The sequence below is a fragment of the Cydia strobilella genome, chromosome 1, assembly GCF_947568885.1.
Source record: "Cydia strobilella chromosome 1, ilCydStro3.1, whole genome shotgun sequence".
In the NCBI taxonomy this organism is placed as follows: Eukaryota; Metazoa; Arthropoda; class Insecta; order Lepidoptera; family Tortricidae; genus Cydia; species Cydia strobilella.
The window spans coordinates 33997497-34020919 of NC_086041.1; the positions used below are offsets into that span (position 1 = coordinate 33997497).

General features: G+C 39.0%; 3 protein-coding genes across 3 annotated transcripts in view; 1 reads left to right on the plus strand and 2 right to left on the minus strand.

Moving 5' to 3' along the window:
* The window catches only part of LOC134745124 (magnetosome-associated protein MamJ-like), a 298423-nt gene that overhangs the window by 163157 nt on the left and 111843 nt on the right, over positions 1–23423 (minus strand). The gene's annotated exons all lie outside the window — the stretch shown is intronic.
* Positions 1–23423, plus strand: part of LOC134745352 (multidrug resistance-associated protein 1) — a 118590-nt gene that overhangs the window by 52352 nt on the left and 42815 nt on the right. The window contains exons 7-11 of the mRNA XM_063679379.1: positions 10764–11004; positions 12433–12570; positions 17555–17701; positions 22086–22170; positions 23168–23365. Of these exons, the coding sequence (XP_063535449.1) occupies positions 10764–11004; positions 12433–12570; positions 17555–17701; positions 22086–22170; positions 23168–23365 (809 nt within the window). The remainder of the gene's footprint in view (positions 1–10763; positions 11005–12432; positions 12571–17554; positions 17702–22085; positions 22171–23167; positions 23366–23423) is intronic.
* Positions 1–23423, minus strand: part of LOC134745302 (male-enhanced antigen 1) — a 182407-nt gene that overhangs the window by 9810 nt on the left and 149174 nt on the right. The gene's annotated exons all lie outside the window — the stretch shown is intronic.

Genomic DNA, 23423 nt, shown 5'->3' on the forward strand with positions numbered 1-23423 from the left:
AAACATTCTGTACTCAAGTTACAAATCCGCAACCTCAAACTTACAGCAAGTTTAACAACTCTGACATTCTCAGTCTCACTCAATCTCGCTCATGCAAAGTGTGTAAATCTCAACTCTCTCACCCGCTATTTAAATGTGAATATTTCTTACAACAAAATACTCAAACGCGCAACGACATAGTTCGTCAACACACATTTTGCATAAACTGTTTAGGTTTTCATCATATTAGTACATGTAAATCAACAAATAGGTGTTCGATTTGCAATAAGAAACATCATTCTTTGTTACATTACGAGACCCAGTCGAATACAACGCATTCCTTGCAATCAGCTGATTCAAATATAAACAATAATAACAACTCGGCTGGCACGAGCGCTGCTCCAGCACCGCGTCCAAGCAGTAGTAGCACATCGAATCTTCCGTCTCTGTCCCACCCGCCGCGTCAGCCGCGCTCGCCTACGGCGACTGCAGCCCGCACGAACGGCGGCCAGACAAACGATAACCTCGCGCTTTCTGTTACAATTCCCGCTCGAAATTTAAATAGTGACACTTTAGTTTTATGCCCGACTGCGTCTGTTAACGTTTATAGTAATAATCAAACGCATCGCCTCCGTGTATTCTTGGATACGGGAGCGGCTACTAATTTCATAACAAAGGCTTGCTGTGAACGCTTAAATTTAAAAGTTACTCCCGCACCCGCTATTATTAATGGCATAGGAAAAATACAAGACCGCGCGTTTGGAATAACGCAACTTACAATACACTCTCGATTCGACTCACGCTGTTCCTATACCGTTTGTTGCCGCGTTATGAATGAAATTACGGACATTTTACCTAGCGCCGAGCTAGAAATCACGCAATTAGACCATCTTCAAGGTTTGCCGATGGCCGATGATGAATATTACTTACCGGGTGAGATAGATTGTTTGATAGGTAATGAATTATTCCCCACGTTACTCGGACCAGGTAAGGTGACCTCGCCGACTTCCTCGGTTGTAGGTATCGAAACTACTCTCGGATATATCGCCGGAGGAAGGGCGCATTGTTTTCCTCATTCGCTCGAAAATAAAACTCGCTCTTTAAACGCTCACAATTTGGAAAAGACTTTCTTTTGCCAAACTGAAGATTTTGCTCTCGATCAATTAACGCAACGCTTTTGGGAAATCGAAAATGTCCCAGAAAAAACCCATTTTAGTCCAGATGACGAAGCATGTGAAAAACATTTTCAGTCAACTTATACGCGCGAGGACGACGGTACCTATACCGTTGCTCTTCCGTTCAAACACTCACCTGCCGAATTAGGATCATCTTATTCTGCAGCGAAGCACCGCTTATTAAGAGCCAACAGGAGCTGAGCGAATTCTCAATTTTGAGATTTCAAACTGATTATCTCCGTCGCGCTGACGGGGGCGGCGCCGCCATATCCCCGTGTGTGTGGTGCACGCACACAGACGCGCACGTCATTTGCGCTCACGGACCTTATGCCTGCAAGTCGCGTCGCGGTCGCGGCCCGCTATATAGGCATATCATAGGCTATAGCTAGTTCTTACAAACTTTTTCTGTTAGCTTAGCTCGCTACCACCACTGAGCGTTTACTTATTTCCTGTTATTGTGATTTAACTTCTTGATTTTAGGTAGCTGAATTCAATATCCTTCTACAACCTGCAATCCAAATAACATTTTGACTTTTACAGGAGAGTAAAAAACAATCATTTCTTTTCTCGTTTCCGTGCGGAAAGTATCAACTTTCGACACGCTGTGCTATTACTACCTACATTGTGCAACGAGGGGGGTAAGTGAGATTTTGTAAAGGAGGAGTTTACAATATTCTTACCCCCGGAGTTACACACAATGGTTTTCGTTACACTTGTGATGAAAAACTAAATTTTCAGGGAAATAATTATAAAATACGGTGACATTTCAAATATTCGTCCGCCATATTGTCATTTCTTGACAGGTTAGGCATCTAAGGCACAGACCTTCGGCATTCAGCCACGATTGAAAATTTGGGTGAAAATATTTTAAACGGCTATTAAATTAATCCAATTAAATATTATAAACAAAAATACTAAATTGTAATTGTCTGTATTTTAGAAGTAAAACTCCCTTACATACCCTTATACTTTAAACAAAGTATTTTACTTATAACTTACTTGGTTCGTACTTCGTATGAATTAGTGACATATCTAATTAAAAAAAGAAAGCTATAACTCCCGCGGGAACAATATAGGCCTTTTGTTTTCCCTTCAGTACACCTGCATGAAATAAGATCTTTTCGAGCAAGTGTGATGAAAAACAAATTTGTCGCTCTCCGGCTTCGTTGATTAGAAAAAAGAAAGCCTCAGGTTAGATAAAATTATCATAACAAAGAAACATGTGACATGAGATATTTCTTACGTTGATGTAATTATACAGTTTTATTAATGGTCCGTTTTTTATTTATGAGTCAGATTTTGATTAAAATAGGTATGTTTGAAGAGCTCCTAATTCTGGTCGGAATGAATAAGAAACCCCAATTTGGGACAATAGTCTAGTCTACAAAACGTTCAAGGTAGTTAAAAATATAGTGTAAGCTGTTCGCATTAAAAAACCGCAAATCGATGTACAGGTTAGCCGTTTGGTACACGTATACTAGAGGTCAAAACAAAATTATCGACCCGCAGTTCCTAAAAAAAAATCCCTTGGGAGGGGAGTGCTGAAACTTTTTTTTGTATAAAAAATCTTTTTTTTTGTATAAAAAAACTTTTTTTAAACCTATCGTATTCTTCTCTTATCTATCATACGAAAGGGCTTTTTGAAGCGATTATGAAAATATATCACATCATTACATTTTAGCCATTTTTCTTAAATTGAAACAAAAAGAATTTTCAAAACATACCAAGTTTGGGCTCCTCCAGATACGATATGGCTGATTTTTTTTTGTACAATATACCAAAAATGATACGTGGTTTCCTCAATGAATCTAACCCAAAAAAAGGAATTTTAAAAATAATTTTATTTAGTTTTTTTTTTAAATACAAAGTGACACAGTTAGGTTTAAAGATCTTTATTTTCTCATAAGAATACATAATATTCACTTACACGAGAATTAATTGTTTTTTCACGCAAAATACATTTTATCGGTGAGCGCACACTTAACCTATAACAAATAACTTAATACTGTAGGTATTAACATATATGACTTAAACTAAAAGTATACAAATTAAACTAAATTAAACAAAAAACACTTTTTTTTGTTTTTTTTTGTCGGGTATATCAATAACTTATAAACAGAACAATTAGCAATGGAATGCGAGCGTAGTTGCTACGGCCCGGACCGGCCGTTCTACTTCAATACCTATTTTACGAGACTTATGGAACTGTACTGCAGATACGGTACATATTTTTTGATTTATTTTCTATTAAAACAATAAAGTGAGCTAAAAACATAATGACCTAAAATAAAAAACTTACAAATAAAAAATCTGACCTAGGTCTCGGTCGTGTGGTAGGGTGCCCAAAAGGCTGGCCGCATTTCCGCGCTGTATAGCTATGCTGATGCGCTGCGCGAAATAGTGACCAGCCCTCTGGTCACCGGAAGCCTCAATAAGACGCGCCGATATCTCCTTGTGGAGTCGGCGCGCACTTGGCCCCCACGGCCCCAGGGTTTCAACCCCAAACGCCGCAAACAAGTAGCTACTGCCAAGGGCAGCATACTTGCGACGTTTGAGATTTTCGGCTGAAGATGCAGCCGCACCAGCATCAACTTTGGTGCCCGGAATGTGGGACGGCGCCAGGGTGTCTACACAAGTAGCATCCCAGACAAGGGGCCGACCCATACTCCAAGGCACCAAAGTCATTCCGTCGGGCCTCTTGCCGTCGTCCCTGGTCAGACCATTGGGCTCGAGGACTGCCGGCACCTTGGCACTAACAAGGGCCCTTCGGATGACATCGTTGATGCTGGCATGCCGAGGGATTCTCCCAGCACTTCGACTGCATGAGAGGCCATGGTGACCGAGACCATCCACCGTGACTCCACATTGGCAACGGTGAGGTACATTGGTTGGTGCCCCTATTCTTAAAGATATGGCTAGACGGAAGGTGGTATTGTCAGCAAAGTGCCTATGATTGTGGAGGGGAGTGCCTGCAACCACAGACCCGACTCCCATTCCGCGGTGGCAATGAGACGAGCCCGATCTGTTGCGTTTAATGCCGTGTTTAAGAGCGCCGTCTTTGTTAGACGACACAGCGGCTCATCCCACTGTCTCTGTGAACACGGGTTGGCAGGCGGGTCCGTGTTGGGGCATGTTACAGACCATACATTCTTGGCTTCAGTAGAGTGCGCAGCCTCCAGGACCCCAACGGATGGGGCTAAAATTTTCCCAATGAGGCTTTGAGCGCCGTGTACCGAAGCCAAGAATGCGGGTAGCGCCACGCTAGAAATTTTGCGGATGCCCAGGCCGCCTAACCTAATGGGTAGGCTAGCCTGGGACCATGTTCTTTCACCAAAAGATATGTTAAAGGTATATATATTTTACGGTACATATTAATCATACAAGGATACGTAATATCCATATATCCAACGGGAAATACCTCTTTAACCCTTTAACTTGACCCCAAACTTGGTATGTTTTGAAAATTCTATTTGTTTTAATTTACAAAAAAAAATGGCTAAAATGTAATGATTTGGTATACTTTTAGAATCGCCTCAAAAAGCCCTTTCGTATGATACCACACACGATAGGTTTTTGAAAAAAAAAATGTTTTTTCCATACAAAAAAAAAATGTTGTAGCACACCCTTCCTAAGGGATTTTTTTAGGAACTGCGGGTCAAAAATTTTGTTTTGACCTCAGTATGCGTGTGCCAAACGGCTAACTTGTACATCCATTTGCGGTTTTTCTTTGAAATTGGGCTTGTACGGCTGCCACTAATAGAGATACTAACTCCTAAAAATACGTATGATACCTCATTAGATTCGGAATGATGTCTAGAAAAATGTATTCGAAGCATTCCCACATAAAAAAAGTTCAAAAGCTATTAACAAAAAACGCAAACGTACCATTACGCAAAAAACAGCAAAAAATCACGTTTGTTGTTTGGGGAGCCCCACTTAAATATTTATTTTATTCTGTTTTTAGTATTTCTTGTTATAGCGGCAACAGAAATACATCATCTGTAAAAATTGCAACTGTCTAGCTATCACGGTTCATGACATACAGCCTGGTGACAGACTGACAGATAGATTGACAGACAGTCAGACAGACAGACAGATATTATTTTAAAGGTATTAAATATTCTTTTAAAAATTAGAAAAAAATATGGTGCATTTAAAACATATCATGGAATATACTACGGTTATAAGTTGATAGTATGTAAAGTTATTTTTTCAACAAGTTAGGCAATTATTAAGTAACCACATTTTTCTCGAACTTTCGTCTTTGTTGTAAATAAAAAAAAAAGAAAATAATTGGCGTAAAAAGTATTTCGCCTCGTGGAGCCCTTTTCATATACATACTTAATAAGATCACGTCATAAACGATTTAATAAAAGTAATACTTTATTTAAAATAAATTTTAGAATAATAGTGAAAATTGTAAAATATAAAACAATATTTTAACCAAAGTATTACTAATTCTTTTTACAATCAAATGTATGAATACGTACTTAGAACTGATACTTTTCTAAATAACGAATAAATGGACTAAATTGTGTAATTAATTTTTAGTGCAAATCACCACAATTTGCTTCTAAAGAGCAAATCAGTGACCAAAAATTATATATGATTTTAATGTTTCGTTCATATATTCAGATTTGTGTATGAAAATGTGAAACTATTATTTCTAAAATAAATTATTCGTCCCGAATTTACACAATAATTATACCAAATTTGATCTCATAGCAACAGATAGGTAGAAATAGAGGCAAACTGGACCGCAGAAGCCGACTTTTCCCCTCCCTTTTTCGCGGGTTACCAGGACTTAATCTCGTAGCTAGTGCGTCAGCTCAGCTTTGTATGAACCAAGGAATAATAAATAGTGTTAAACGATATCCCCTGAGGCCAAAGTGCATACTCACTTTACTTACTTCGCCTACTAAGAGGCAAATCGCGACTTTGAAAAGGTTTATCGATCTTATCACATCACTAGATTATCGACATTTAATGTCGACTATTGCCCATCACTTTTCTGTCTGTGTACGTATTTAGAAACTTGACCCCGCCCCTAAAATTAGTGCGATAAGAACAACTGCAGCTTAGGCGAAAAATCCTGCGTAAAAATCTCAAAAATCGAGGTTTTGTACTCGACTGTTTCCTCCTCCAAAACTTAACCAATCGTAACCAAATTTGGAAATCTAAATGATTATGAAATTGTCTGTGTCGGACTGTTTTGATTTTTTGGCTAATTGATACCAGTTTTGAATACCACGCCTCTCATTGCGGCATAGTCAGTGAGGCCATTTTTGGCCATGTGTGAAGGGCTCTAGCGCCTTAAAAAACAAAAATATCAAAAAAAGCAAAACACACCGACACAGATATTGACAATATTAATCTGTGTTGAAAAAATCATTGCTCTAGCTTCAAAAACCACGGAGGAAACAGTCGAGTACGTTTGTATGGAGAAATGACCACTCCTGTTGGCTCTTAAATTTAGAAAAGAAACTCGACTCAACTGGATTACGATCCGATTATAACGCAACTATCCAAACTTACATAGATCAAGGTTATTTAATAAAGGTTCCGAATAATTTTCAAAACTTTGATTCTTATTACATACCGCATAGGGCCGTTTATCGTCCCGACAAAGAAACTTCAAAGACGCGTATCGTACTGAACGCTGGTTGTAAAACCACCTCAGGAAAATCCCTTAATGATTTACTTTACGTAGGTCCAGTTCTACAGAATAATATTTTCGAATTGCTTTTAAATCTCCGCATGTTTTCAATCGCAATTTCCGCAGATATCGAAAAAATGTATTTTCAAGTGAAACTTTCTCCTGATCATCACTCATTCCAAAGAATTTTATTTAGGTTTGACACTAATTCACCGATCGAAATATATCAATTTAATCGAGTCTGTTTCGGTGTTTCTAGTTCACCCTATTTAGCTTTGCGCGTCGTGCGACAACTTGCCGCAGATAGCCGTGATTCATTCCCGCTCGCCGCTTATGAAGCCGAAAACCATATGTACGTTGACGATTACGTTAGTTCCGTTGATAACGTGGATACGGCAGAAAAAATATATAAAGAGATGACCGCTATGTTCAAATCGGGAGGTTTCAACTTAGTTAAATGGATTTCAAATGATACTCAACTCATGTCGCGCGTCCCATCCGCTCAGAAAAGCCCTCTTGCAGTCAAATTTGATGATGATCCCAACGCTGATACTAAAATCGTAGGTATGCAATGGCAGCCTACGGATGATCAATTTCACTTTAAAACAAACATAGATTTTCCAGAAACTTGTACTAAACGCTCGATTCTGTCTGTCACCGCGCGCTTGTTCGACCCGCTAGGTCTAATTAGCCCGGTTGTAGCTTATATGAAATTACTCATTCAAGAATGTTTTAAACTTCAACTCGATTGGGATGATGAAGTGCCCGACTTCATTGTCTCCAAATGGAAACAATTCCACCAGGAACTTCCGCATTTATCAGAAATTAAAATACCGCGCCATATTGGCATCACGTCCAAAAATAGAATAACTTTAATCGGATTCGCCGACGCTAGCCAGCAGTGCTATGGTGCTGCGATCTATGTACGCGTAGACTCAGATGAAAACTCAACCGCAAATTCAGTAGAATTACTCACCGCTAAATCAAAAGTTTCCAACTCTAATAAAACCCTCGCTCGCTTAGAGCTCTGCGCTGCCGTGTTACTCGCAAAATTAATAAATTCCGTTCGCGATGTCCTAAGTAAACGATGCACTATAAATAAAATATACGCTTTTTCAGACGCCACTGTGACACTCACATGGATTCATTCGCCCGCTTATAAATTTCACACATTTGTAGCTAATCGTATCGCTCAAATAAATGAATACTTACCCGCTTCCCACTGGTTCCACGTTCGTGGCGTAGAGAACCCTGCAGATATTGTATCGCGACCTGTAACGCCAATAGGATTAATAAATAACTCACTCTGGTTCCACGGCCCGCAATGGTTATCCGCTCCGATTAATACCTGGCCTGTAAAGGAATTTAAAATAAATCATAATAAACAAGATGATTTACAAGAAATTAAAGTTACTTCGCTTCCCGCGCAAACTGTATTACCTACGGTCGAACCTACGCACCCAATTCATGACCTCGCTGTAAGATGTTCGACGTGGATTAAACTCATTCGCTCACTCGTATACGCATTTCGCTTTTCAAAATTACTTCACTCTCAAGGTTCCATAACTCCAAATGACTTAGAATATGCAGAATACCGCGTGCTACGCTACGAGCAAACAACACATTTCTCTCGCGAGCTTAATGCTATTCAAAATAACAAACTAATTCCTAGTAAATCAGTTTTAAAACTGCATCCATTTATTGACGACCAGGGTCTCCTAAGAGTAGGAGGTAGACTAACTCATTCTCAATTAGGTTTCGATCAAAAACATCAAATACTATTGTCTGCAAAAAGTAGAATAGTATCGCTTTTAGTAGATTATTATCACTCGTCGAACCTGCACACTGGTCCCGCCTTAGTACTAGCATTAATTAGACAAAAATATTGGATTTTATCTGCTCGAAATTTAATTCGCCAAAGAGTACACAAATGCAACTCCTGTTTCAAACTCAAACCATTATCTACTCAGCCACCGATGGGTGACCTCCCCGCTATACGCGTCTCTCAAGTCAAGGCATTCGTACACACAGCTGTCGATTACGGCGGACCATTCTATATTACTCATATACGCCGCCGCGGAGTTAAAAGCCATAAGGCTTATATCTGTCTGTTTGTTTGCTTAACAACAAAAGCCATTCATTTAGAATTGGTCTCCGATCTAAGCACGGACTTATTTCTTGCCGCTTTCAAACGTTTCATTTCACGCAGAGGTTCTGTTTCAATTTTATATAGTGACGGAGGTACAAATTTCATTGGTGCGAAAAACAAATTAAACGAAATTTACCCGCTAATACAGTCCACTGATTATAACAACTATTTGAGTAATTACCTTGCTCAACACAAGATTCAATTTAAACACAGTCCACCTTATGGACCGCATTTTAACGGATTGAGTGAAACTAATATCAAGTCAGTCAAAACTCACTTATACAAATCTATAGGGAATCAAATTTTAACCTACGAAGAATTTAATTCTATTTTGGTTCAAATTGAGGGGCTTCTTAACGGTCGTACAATTTGCGTCCTATCATCGGATCCTTCCGATCCGACCGCGTTATCTCCAAGTCATTTCTTAAATATTACTCCACTTAAATTTTTACCCGCTGAGAAAATTGACAGTAATATTTCAAATAATATGTTAACTCGCTATCAGCTCCTAAATAAAATTGTTCAAAGTTATTGGAACCGTTTCAGCACGGAATATCTCACTTCTCTTCAACAACGCGATAAATGGAATTCACCTTCCAAACCTGTGAGTGTGGGAACAGTTGTTGTCATTAAAGATGATCACTCTCATCCTATGTTCTGGCCTCTCGCTGTTGTCTCAGAGGTTTTCCCAGGAAAAGATAATGTAATTCGCGTCGCAAAAGTAACTACTTCTTCAGGAACTTATGTCCGTCCTGTAACTCGGCTCTGCCCGCTACCTACGCAATAGTTAAGTTTAGTATAGTACAAACTTAGTTTAAAAAAGGAAAATAATCCTTAGTATTAGTACCTAGATTAATTTTTTACTCTTAACGCAATGTAGAGGAAACCTCTAGGCGCCCCGAAGTTGGCAACGCCATTGTGAATATTTCATACATTTTCTAATTAATTTTAAGTTTATTTTTATTATCTCATACACACCACTCGAACGCACCTATTATATATTTATACCTGGCAACATATTTTCCTATTCCCCCACTCCCCTCATTCAACCGCCAGTGCCACCTAAACCTATCACCGCGCGCGAGCTCAAAAATTGGCTCATCTAAATAAACTCAAAATCATGTGAAAAAGTACTCCATGGACATCAGTGCCGCCCTGTGAATTGTGAACTGAATAAAGTTTGATTGTGCCAAAAGAAGAAACTCAAAACTGGAGTCGGCAGGTTATCAAGTGTCGAAGGTTGGTTTTCCCGTCCTCTCCACGGAGAAAATAAAATATGACATTGATGCACCAAGGCGGTTTGTTTACAGAGAACCTACCGGGAAACGCGAATCCGAAATTTCGCTATCTGCCTCTTTATCGCTCAAATGTGCAAGAGTGACAGAGATATTAGATAACTTATATAATTAATAATTTGCGATAGACCCTCAGATTGTGGTAGTGGCGCCCCCTGCGCAGAGTTTCGCGTAATATTCTCTATTCGTACCTAATAGATGTCAGACTTAGACTGTCCTTTCTGATTTTTGCGTTGCTTTAATGCAATGGGTCCCATATAGACATTTGATTTTCAAAACGAATCTGATCAGCCAACAATAAAAACTTACCTAGCCATTTTAGCTATTTGTGTTTTGTATTTGTCGTTTTCAAGCAAAAGGTACCACATTGTCGCTTGCCATAAGGACGCTCTGACAGGTTTTTCGTATAAAGATACAAGCAATTTTAGTCCTTATGTTAAGCGACAATGTGGTGCCTTTTGATTGAAAACGTCACATTTGTATTTGCTAATTTGTATCTTTCTTTTCAGATTCCTAGAACTGACAGCGTACCTTAACATGATCTGGTCAGCGCCGCTCCAGATAGCCCTAGCGCTCTACTTCCTATGGGGCATCCTCGGGCCTTCAGTGCTCGCGGGGCTGGCCGTCATGATCGTGCTCATCCCCGTCAACGGCTTCATCGCCAACAAAGTCAAGAGTCTTCAGATCAAGCAGATGAAGTATAAGGATGAGAGGGTCAAGCTCATGAACGAGGTGCTCAATGGGATTAAGGTATGTTGGTTCCTTTAGATAGTTACTAGCTTTTTCCCGCGACTTCGTCTGCGTGGAATCAGAGTAAGTTTCGCGCCTGGATAAAAGTAATAGCAATCAATCAATTTGAGATTTGCTTGATATCAATATCAGGCAATTCATTAAATCTCTCAGATCCATCCCTCTTTTTACTCCCTTTAGGGATGATTTCCGACATAAAAACTATCCTATGTCGTTTCCCGGGACTCAATATGCCAAATTTGAACTAAATTGGTTCAACGGTTTAAGCGTGAAGAGGTAACAGACAGACAGACTTTCGCATTTATAATATTATTATGTATAAGGACGTTATTAAATTGAACAAAATTTTTAAAGCAGAGACACTTTCCACATAGATTTTCGTAGTCGCCATCAGATAAATCGGAGCGGCCAAGGTGCTCAAAAATATCTGAACACGCACTCTAACGCCTTGACAATAGAGGCGTGTTCAGATATTTGTGAGAGCCTCCGCCGCTCCGATATATCTGATGGCGACTGTACATAGACCCGCCTGTTGCTATCTCTATTGCACGCGCCACGCGCATAATTATATATCTGTCCCATCCATGATGCCGGTTGTTAATGTCAGGGTAAATCCATCTGTCAGATTATGCGATTTTGGTATTGAGAAAAGGTAATAAAATGTGACGTTTTCAACTAAAAGGTACCACATTGTCGGTTGTCGATAAGATTGATCTCAAATTGAAGCTTTTTGGACATAGCGCCTTACTGACAACCGACAATAAGTTCCCTTTTGGTTGAAAATGGCACAAATAAGGTAGATATTTGTTGAGATGGTCAAATGGATTTACCCGAGTTTGAAGTTAAGCAACATCGACACATATGAGACATTAAACAACCTTTTTCAATTTCTGTCTGGTACCCACAACACAAGCCTTATTTAGCTTACTGTGGGTACTTCATAGGTCGATCTTTGAAAATAGTCCAATTTATTGAACACTAGGGATGTTGACAATTTTTTAGAACTGTTTTCATTTTATAGATAGACAAGTAATTATTGCAAAAAATTTTTTTATCGTTTTTATTCATTAATGTTTAATAAAAACTGACTTTAATTAGTTGTGTTTAAATTTCGCGCAAAAACGTTCCAAGCCGTCACGTGATCTGGATGACATAACGATGTCAGTGCCAGAGGACCACGGTTTGACAACTTGTCTGTGCGTGTTTCTCACACCGTGACTTCACGCGCTCCGATTTGCGTTTGCAGTCACGTGATGTTGGGCATTATTTTAAATACTTTTAATATTTTATTTTATTTTATTTGCTATGGTAAAAACGTATCCTTTTATATATTCGCGATTCATGTCAACATCCCTATTATGGGGGCGACCGAAACTAAGATAGCGGAATATCAGCGCACACAAATAAATTAAAATGTCTTCATTTCAGGTTTTAAAAATGTACGCCTGGGAGCTCAGCTTTCAGGACCAAATTCTTAAGATAAGAAACAAAGAGATGCACGTGCTGAAACAGACGGCGTACTTGAATTCTGCGACGTCATTCATATGGTCTTGCGCTCCTTTCCTGGTGAGTCATTACACATATGTGCCATTTTCAACCAAAAGGGTACTTATTGTCGGTTGTAAGGCGCTATGTCCATAAAGCTTCAATTTGAAATCAACCTTATCGACAACCGACAATGTGGTACCTTTTGCTTGAAAATGACACATATTAAGCCTTTATAAGGGAATATATTCCCACCTGATTTTGAACTTTATTTCAAAATGATGAGGTTCAATTTTGCATAATTTCGGACACACTAATACCTATATAAAGGGTTTAGAAGTGTTTGGGCGTCCACTACGAGCAAATGAAAAATAGTATGAGCGTTGCTAACTGGCGCGGACGCGTGGGACTAATTTTACATACCATGGCAACCGCGTGCGTGCGCCCGCTCCGTGCACCCGCGCCACCTAGCGGACGCCCTTCGATGAGAGCAGCTTGATACTAGTAGTAATTTACACAAGTGTCCAGATTTTTTTGGAAACTTCTGAAACTTTCACAAGAAGAAAGGGTCTCCAAAACTTTTGAAAATTTTCACAAAAAAATATGAATAGGAAATTTCCGAGGTCTCTCCATTTAGAATGTTTCGCCGTGAGGTGGTGAAGCCTTGAATGCGAAGCTACTCGTAGTAGTCTGGGTTCGAATTCCAGTATGAACAAATCTTTGGATGTTGGACAAGAATGTCGGGTTCAGATTTCAGAATATTCTAAATACTTACTTATGTATTTTGTGACTTTTGTGTACTGGGTAGACATGTGTCGTTTCAACCATTTCTTAAACAATGAGGGCTACCGCGTTTAATTTCGCCGCTAGGGGCGCTAGTGTAGATGGAGGTATGGAAGGTAGAGGTAAGGAAATGAATCTTCATGTATCAAAAAGTGACCGTAAAAAACAGTAAAAAGGCGGCGCCACCATACACTGAAGTACCTAGACCATACACCTAGTATTTTATATAGATGTGCACCCGTAAGACCGTGAGGGACAGAACATACGCAATGCGACACAATTAAAAACACGTTTTAACATTCCTGAAAACATACCAGAAACAACCTACGTAATTTGGTTGGGTTATATGCTGCCCCTCCCCCATTTCATCTCTACATTATTATACCTCTATGGTTCATGTCATAGAGTCTCCTATATATTACAATACTCTTTGGTCTCAGAGCCTACCTAGCGGCACCGGAGAGATTTGGAACTATTATTTACAGCTGAATGCTGGTCACTTTTGCAAAAATTCTGCCATAAGAGATTGCGATCCTTTCTATACCATCCATAGATGGAGGTCTTTCAAAATGTCAAATGCATAGAAGTTTGGGGGGTAGCACTTATTCGAGATGATCGAACGAATTGAAATCCTTTTCATATTCGAAATACGTTAAATTATTAAAATCATTGACAATGAACTTCTATAATTTTCCAATAGTTCATTTGAAAATGTTGCTCGTATGTCTTGTCTATATTACCCATTGCAATACCAATAAATCATTATTGTGTCATCGTTATCATTATCAACGTATTATATTAATAAACCATCTGTATTGTTTTTTTAATAATACTGATAAACATTATCTCTTGCCGATTTACACATGTTTATCGTTCATTACAATCGGATTATACATTTTCACAGATTTATAACTTATTGTGACATCATGAAATAAAACTATGAAAACGGATTATATCGCGTATATTGAATTTATAATACATCCCGACGTTTCGAACTCTTTACAGCGTTCGTGGTCAACGGGTGACTGAGGAAAAATTACAAAATGCAAAAATACCCACATACTAAAATAATGAACAATCATAGACTACAAACTTTAAGGCTGGTTGTACATGCAAAATCGGTTCATAAGGCTAGTTATACACTATAATTATTTTTCAAGTAAAGATATATATATATATACGCGATAAAAAATAAACTATGCCGGCTCCAACCCTACACCACGGACCCGAGAAGATTTAATTCCCTCCTAAATTGTAGGAGGGTATCCCAATATGGGACCGGCAACAAACTCGGCGGGACACATCTTTTCAAAACATCAGAATGTCCAGCATCATCCAACACTACGGTCTCACAGTCTATGCCTCGCTTGCTCCTTTATCAGGTGGACTACAGGATCCCAAGCTGGTGGTAGAGAAAAGCCATCCTCCCTATTAAAGTTTGGATATTTCTTAATCTCAATGGCCTCGCGCAGCATTCTGGGTATGTAACGCTTCTCCTTGGCAAGAACCAGAGGCTTATCAAACTTGATTGAGTGATTGGCTTTATCCATGACATGCTCACAGACAGCAGACCTAGGTCGACGGTGCTTGACATCAGCTATATGTTCCTTCACCCGAGTGGAAATGCTCCGTTTCGTCTGCCCGACATATGATAGGCCACACTCACAGTCCAGCCTGTACACTCCTGCAGTCTGTATAGGGGTATTGCATTTTACAGGCCTCAGGAATTGTGACATCTTCTTCATTGGCTTGAAATATGTTTTTATAGAAGCAAGCTTCAAGATGTGGCTGATCCTGTCCGTGACCCCCCTGACAAAAGGCAGAATGGCAGGCCTGCGCTCGACTGTGGGGATCTTAATGTGGGACCTCTGGTTGACCCGCGGTATCCTGAGCTCGTTTGCCTGGAGCGCGCGCCTGGCATGCTGGAGCTCCGCGGCCAGATGCTGGTCATCACATATCCTCTGGGCTCTCTGAAACAAAGATTTGCCTACTGTAACAAGTTGACTGGGATGGTGATGCGATTTGCCATTTAAGTACCTATCAGTATGAGTAGGTTTCCTATACACAGTGCGACCTAGGGTGTTATCAGGATTTCTTTTTACCAATACATCTAAGAAGGGGAGAGAACAGTCTTTTTCCAACTCCATAGCAAAATAAAATTTACTATGGAGTTGGAAAAAGACTGTTCTCTCCCCTTCTTAGATGTATTGGTAAAAAGAAATCCTGATAACACCCTAGGTCGCACTGTGTATAGGAAACCTACTCATACTGATAGGTACTTAAATGGCAAATCGCATCACCATCCCAGTCAACTTGTTACAGTAGGCAAATCTTTGTTTCAGAGAGCCCAGAGGATATGTGATGACCAGCATCTGGCCGCGGAGCTCCAGCATGCCAGGCGCGCGCTCCAGGCAAACGAGCTCAGGATACCGCGGGTCAACCAGAGGTCCCACATTAAGATCCCCACAGTCGAGCGCAGGCCTGCCATTCTGCCTTTTGTCAGGGGGGTCACGGACAGGATCAGCCACATCTTGAAGCGTGCTTCTATAAAAACATATTTCAAGCCAATGAAGAAGATGTCACAATTCCTGAGGCCTGTAAAATGCAATACCCCTCTACAGACTGCAGGAGTGTACAGGCTGGACTGTGAGTGTGGCCTATCATATGTCGGGCAGACGAAACGGAGCATTTCCACTCGGGTGAAGGAACATATAGCTGATGTCAAGCACCGTCGACCTAGGTCTGCTGTCTGTGAGCATGTCATGGATAAAGCCAATCACTCAATCAAGTTTGATAAGCCTCTGGTTCTTGCCAAGGAGAAGCGTTACATACCCAGAATGCTGCGCGAGGCCATTGAGATTAAGAAATATCCAAACTTTAATAGGGAGGATGGCTTTTCTCTACCACCAGCTTGGGATCCTGTAGTCCACCTGATAAAGGAGCAAGCGAGGCATAGACTGTGAGACCGTAGTGTTGGATGATGCTGGACATTCTGATGTTTTGAAAAGATGTGTCCCGCCGAGTTTGTTGCCGGTCCCATATTGGGATACCCTCCTACAATTTAGGAGGGAATTAAATCTTCTCGGGTCCGTGGTGTAGGGTTGGAGCCGGCATAGTTTATTTTTTATCGCGTATATATATATATCTTTACTTGAAAAATAATTATAGTGTATAACTAGCCTTATGAACCGATTTTGCATGTACAACCAGCCTTAAAGTTTGTAGTCTATGATTGTTCATTATTTTAGTATGTGGGTATTTTTGCATTTTGTAATTTTTCCTCAGTCACCCGTTGACCACGAACGCTGTAAAGAGTTCGAAACGTCGGGATGTATTATAAATTCAATATACGCGATATAATCCGTTTTCATAGTTTTATTTCATGAGTAACTATCGCGGTAACCGAAGACAATATTATTGTGACATGTTTGATTAATCTTCGAGTTTAATCTATTTTTGAAAAAAATGGACCAATTATTTTCTCTAAAAATGGACCAATTAGTTAGTCATTGTCATTACCTCATTACAAGCTACGTAGAAAATCGTGAATTTACCGATACATAAATTTAATATTGTCTTCGGTTACCGCGATAGTTACTCATGAAATAAAACTATGAACTATTTTATTTCGATACTTAATTTATTTTCTGCTAGGATAATCTGTATTTTTTTTCAGGTATCCGTAAATCGTTCCGAAAACACCGGTTATTCCAAATAAACCGGTAATCTCTCTTGGTTAACCGCTATTTTTGGACCAGTAACTGAAATGAAATTCACACAGAAATATGTTTCGTTTTCAAGCAAAAGGTACCACATTGTCGCTTGCCAATAAGAACGCTCTAACAGTTTATTCGTATAAAGTTGCGTGCTAATTTCGTGGTAAAATGTGGTACCTTTTGCTTGAAAACGTCAAATATATTGTTGTTATTTACTAGGTACCAAATTGACCAAATGACACTGACCTGACCAAAACCGAAAGTTTTTTGGTACTCATCAATACTAGTACCATACCGTTTCACAGCTTTATGTAATTTGTCATTATTTTAAATGCCAAATGAATAAAGAAATAAACATACACTGCCAACTGTATGTTAATTATATTATAATCCATCAACACAAAGTAACACATAAAAAAATGTGCCGTTTTGAATCAAAAAGGTACTTATTGTCGGTTGTCAATAAGACGCTATTTCCATAAAGCTTCAATTTGAAATCAACCTTATCGACAACCGACAATGTGGTACCTGTTTAGTTCAAAACGTCACAAATATTTTTGTTCAAGGTGACCTTCCTCACTTTCTTTACGTATGTGATAAGCGACCCCACACACAACCTGACGGCAGAAAAGATATTCGTCTCGATGTCCCTATTTTTCATGATACACCTGCCGTTAGGGCTCCTGCCTCTCATCGTGGTCTCAGTCATCGAGGTGACCTTGAAACCTGTACCACTAGCAGCACGCGATCGGCGGCTATGGTTCTTCTATACATAAACTAACAATCCATACAATGCCATTATAATTGGATGGTGGTCAGAGTGGCTGGATCTTTCTGTATTACTTGAATAGCGCGGCATAGACAGATGAATACTTAGGGTCGGTTGCACCAATCTGTTTGTCATCGTTAAAGAGTTCGCTAAATTTTATTGTATGGAAAGTTTCATAGCGACGCGCCGGGTGGTCTTGATCAGTCTGTCAAGTGCGGATCGTGCAACTGGCACTAAGTTGCGTCATAGAGAAATAAGTAAGCTTATAGTGCTATTTGCCGAGCTCGCTTTAATCGGGTCAGCACTCTACCCTTATTTATTTCTCTAATGCGATAATGGAAACTATTGTAGTTTTGACAGCTAAAGTAGATTTTGCTGTATGATTTCGGAAAGTGCGTTAACTATGTTATCAAACGCCAAGTTACATTACAACGTATGGCACCGTATAGCGAAAGTTTCTTCATCTGTCAAATTTCGGACAATATTTTGCATTAGTTTTCGCATCTTAGCAAGCATTTGTCTATGGATGAAAAACAGCTCTATAAATGATTATGAGCAAAAGTAAGCTCACGGTCGGCTTACAGTCCAGCTATACACATAACTTATTTAAGTCCTAAAGTATGAAACGATGGATTTTCTCTATAATTAAAAAAAAAACATTACATGTGCTATTCAATGTGCAATGTCATGTTTAAAAAAAAATTCAATTTATCTTTGTATTGAGTCGTCCAAAGTGGGTGTAACATTGCAATCCGCATCCAACTTGTACTTGTATGGACATACGACATACCCGGTTAAAACTCATCGTATCCAGATAATTTCATACAACTTGAATCTGAATTGCAATCCCTAGCTGCTTTCATACTAATTAAAGATATTATGTACAATATATGTAATAAAAACATACTTAATTGTGTATGGTATGAATTATCTCAAATGATTTTTTCGCCCAAACCCTACGCCGTTAAACAAAAGGCACTGTTTCTTTTGTGCACCGCGGTGGCTACCTCATTTCTCATTAGTGAAAAGGATCACGCCCGTTTTAAAGGCAATTTTAGCGTGCTACACATAGGGCTCTAATTTATGTAACAGCTTATAGCTTTCTCGGAATATTCTTACCTGTCGTCCTACATTACCCAAACGTTTTAACTCCGAATGCTGTTATCTGAATTTGAACCATAAAAGTGGAACGCTAAAATTGCCTTTTTAACGGGCGTGATCCTTATCACTGATGAGAAATGAGGTAGCCACCGCGGTGCAGAAAAGAAACAGTGCCTTGTGTTTAACAGCTTAGGGTTTGGGAGAAAAAATCATTTGAGATAATTCGTAATATACTACAATTTTAAAACAATCACTTCTCTAACAATACAGGTACATTTTTGTGTCAAAAAACATTGGCAAAAAGAGACATGATCCAAAAATCCCTAATTTCATACTTTGAGACCTAATCCCTAACCGGTTTCGTATAATGGTGTCGTAGGTATCCCTGATGTCGTTCGGGTGCTATGTACTGGTAAATGACACCGAGGTGCTGGACTCTAAGAAGGCTTTCGTAGCGCTGTCTCTTTTCAACATCCTACGTTTCCCACTATCTATGCTGCCTAACGTTATATCCAATATCGTACAAGTAAGTTATATATTATTACATTTATGTGTTTTTTTTATAATTTGGGGTAGGCAAGGCTCGGATACCGGTGAAATTTTTAGACCGGTTAATTTCGTTTTCGTTATTTATTATTTTTCTAGTAGTTTTGGAAGAGTTTAATAATCGTTTTTATTTGGTATACCGGTTTAGAAGGATTTAAAGTGGATGTAAAAAAATAAAACCATTTGAAACAGGCCGCAAAGCTCTCATTTTACCCACCCGCTTCACTGTAGAACGACGCCATACTTGTGGTTGGGTTTTCTTTTTCTCGATGATAACTTTTTATGGTGTTGACAAAGAATCGTAAAATTTGTTAGGGATAGTCCTGAACTGATTCCCAATAAATGAAAATTCTTATGTCCAACCACAAGTATGGACATCGTTCCAGTATGCTCGCCCTCCGCTCCCCTACTTTTCAAATAAACCGGTTAATTTTGGTACAGTTATAAAGTTCTTAAAACGCTCGCGTTCTCAAGAAAAGTTCGGTAAATAAACTGGTATTAAGCGGTATATTTCAAACCGGTTCCGAGCTTTGGTAATTGATCTTATCGTCATATTTTTTTGATCGAATTTGGAATTATAATAAGGTCAATACGGAGAAGTGTGGCTGGCCTACGCATAGGTGCCTGTTTACACATTGATTAGTGTTTATTGCGAGGTCATACATCTGCTACTTGCGTCTAGTTTAGTGGCAAATGTATGACCTCGCAATAAACACTAATCAATGTGTAAACAGGCCCTACTGTGAAGGCCCTGAAGGCTAGCCACACTTATCCCGCAACCACAGTCGTATTGGACTTAAATAAACTCATAATTTTAAAACTAATACGGGACTTAATCGCGTACAAACTTACGTTTATTTATGGCCTGACGTTTCGAACGTGACGTTACGTTCGTGGTCACAGGCAGACTGGCGGTGGCGAGGAATTGTATCAACACATTCTTGCCGCGCGGGTTTTAAGTAAAATCACCTCTAATGGGAACTTTTAGGTATTTTCTATATTTTTAAGACGATACGATCAAGGACGTATTTAGTGTAAATGTCCCAAAAGAGCATGTAGTTATATTTTTTTTAATGATGAATGTATTAGTACAGTTTAAGAAGGAGGATTCTTCTGAAGACAGTAAGCGCCACTTCCACCATTCCACAATCCCGGTGTTAACCGGTTAAACCTGGAGTTACCATCGTTACTAGTACAATTTGACACTGGGTTAACGGTTTAACCGCTTAACCCCGGGTTAGTCGGATGGTGCAAGTGGGCCTAAGGGACTTAGTTTATCTAAATAATATAACCAACAATTATTAAATTATTTCGTCCTTATTACACAGAGAATCTCTCTAATCGAAGGGTTAAACAAAGAAAATAATTTAATTAATGTCATTAACGGGTCTAACGCGATTAAATTTCATTATTTTACCTTTTTTCCGACGTTTCAGCTAGGTTGCACTAGCTGTGGTCACGGATAATGAAATAATGAAATTTAATCGCGTTAGACCCGTTAATGACATTAATTATGTGTAAAACGCGAGAATTTGAAGTGTTATAAAGAAAACAACTGTTTGTTCGGTTTCTTGACACCTTTACATTTTACAATTACAAACAGGAAATTATTAAAGTGGCGCTAGATTCGTCTTTTCAATACTGTATGAAATCAGGCTGCATTACTATTATATTTAACTGGTTTTGATAGAGAAATGAATAAAATGCGGTTGTGGTACACATCCAGAATGACACGGCATCCGCACCAGAAATCATCCTTCTTCGGCTGTACCTTGAACATGTCACTACTAAATAATACCATACATTTCGTGATATTAAGGTTCTAACACGGCTTTTGGCTTTTAACATTGGCACTACACTTTTAATACAAACATGGATTTTACCCTACAAAACTATTAAATACTTACTAGGTATAGTATGAATTTTCTCAAATGATTTTTAGGCCTCAGACCCTAATCCGTTAAACAAAAGCCTTTGTTTCTTTTATAAAAGGCGCCTTCATTCTGAGTTAACGAGTTTTGGTAATGAAGGACGATTGGTTGCCTGTGTGTGGCCTCAGAATACAGAGCCGCTACAAACCCGTTCAGTCAGTAGCGGTAGCATTGGTAACCGCTGAACAAAATAAACAAAGGCTTTTGTTTAACAGATTAGGGTGTGAGGTGTAGAAATCATTTTAGAAAATTCATACATACGGTCGCCATCGGAGAAAGGTGATCACAAATATCTGTACAAAGCCTCTATTATTAAGATAAATGTGCGTGTTCAGATATTTTTGAGCACCTTGGCCGCTCCGATATATCTGATGGTGACTGTTCCTATGTGTAGGTACTTATCCCAACTTTAACCAATGTGAAATTTTCTACTCAAACTCAAAATATCCCTTAAACGTGGTTTAAGCCACCGCGCAACACACTTTGAATACAAATAAGTGATGTTGTCGACAGATCTGTAAATATTCTTTGGCCATTTTTTTAAAGCAATATTTGAATAATGTACATATATCCATGTTTGTCTTTAAATATGTTTTTATTTCCTAACCAAACTACTTATGATAAAACTAAAGTGTAGTAGCGCATCTTATTCTCGAAAAATAGTTTAATGCTTTTTGCATGAGCTTGTAATGTGTCGAATTATACAGAAATATCTTAACAATAAATATTAATTATACATTAATGTTTTAGACTTCAGTGGGTATAAAACGATTGAACAAATTCATGAACTGTGATGAATTAGACATGAACTCGGTTGAACACGATCCTAAAGAACGTAAGTTGCATTTTCTGTATTTATTTATATATGGGGCGTTTTCTATGAAAAGGGACCTTATTGTCGATGGCGCTTACGCCGGTACAGCGTCGCGCGGCATTGTATTTATATTGGAGCATCGTTAATAATAGCGTAAGCGCCATCGACAATAAGGTCCCTATTTATAGAAAATACCACATATTTTTCTTTCAAATTTTAGACGCTAATGTCAGAAAGTTAATGTTTTTACCCCTCGTATGCGGCCTGTCAAAATTGGTTAATGAAATGGTGACCTTTAATATCTAAAACAATAGGTTAAAATTGACGACCGGTCTGTCCTAGTGGGTAGCTGCCTATGAAGCCGATGGTCCTGGGTTCGAATCCCGGTAAGGGCATTTATTTGTGTGATGAGCACGGATATTTGTTCGTGAGTCATGGTTGTTTTCTATGTATATGTATTTATATATTTTATATATCGTTGTCTGAGTACCCACAACACAAGCCTTCTTGAGCTTAGTGAGGGCCTTAATTAATTCGTGTAAGAATGTCCATATATTTAAATTCATGCGCACGTGTCCGTGTCTAAGCATACGAGGGGTTTATGGTCCAACTATAGTTTTAACCTGGTTAAAATATGGAGTATTTTTGATTTTATGATAATAATAGATGCTGGCTTGATTTGATATCCGCGCTGCAATAAATTATATATAGAGGAACCATAAGTAACAAAATATCAAAATGTTCTTTGAGCAAGCAATACGGTAGATACATTTTTAAAAGGCGAGTTTTTTTTTCATCAATAATATTAGCCATAAAAATAGTTAGATCACAACGGTTTCACTGACTATTATTTTTAGTTTGGCGAAATGTTTCGGACTCTTCAGGAGTCCTTCCTCAGGCACGAGTAAAATAGTACACCTTTGAAGATTTGTATCCACCCTACTATTATTTATGAGCTCACTTTTGGAGCTAACCAACAAACACTGGTACAATAACATGAATATATTTACAATTTCAGCGAACCCCTTGGTAATGGAAAACGGGAACTTCTCCTGGGGCGACAAGGAAGCAGAACTCACCCTAAAGAGCATCAACTTGACAGTGCCGAAGGGTCACTTGGTGGCCGTAGTTGGAGCCGTGGGGTCAGGCAAGAGCTCCCTACTATCGGCGTTCTTGGGCGAGATGAATAAGATCTCTGGACGGGTTAATACTAATGGTATGTGACACTACTCTTAGAACATCAACCTGACAGTGCCGGAGGGTCACTTAGTGGC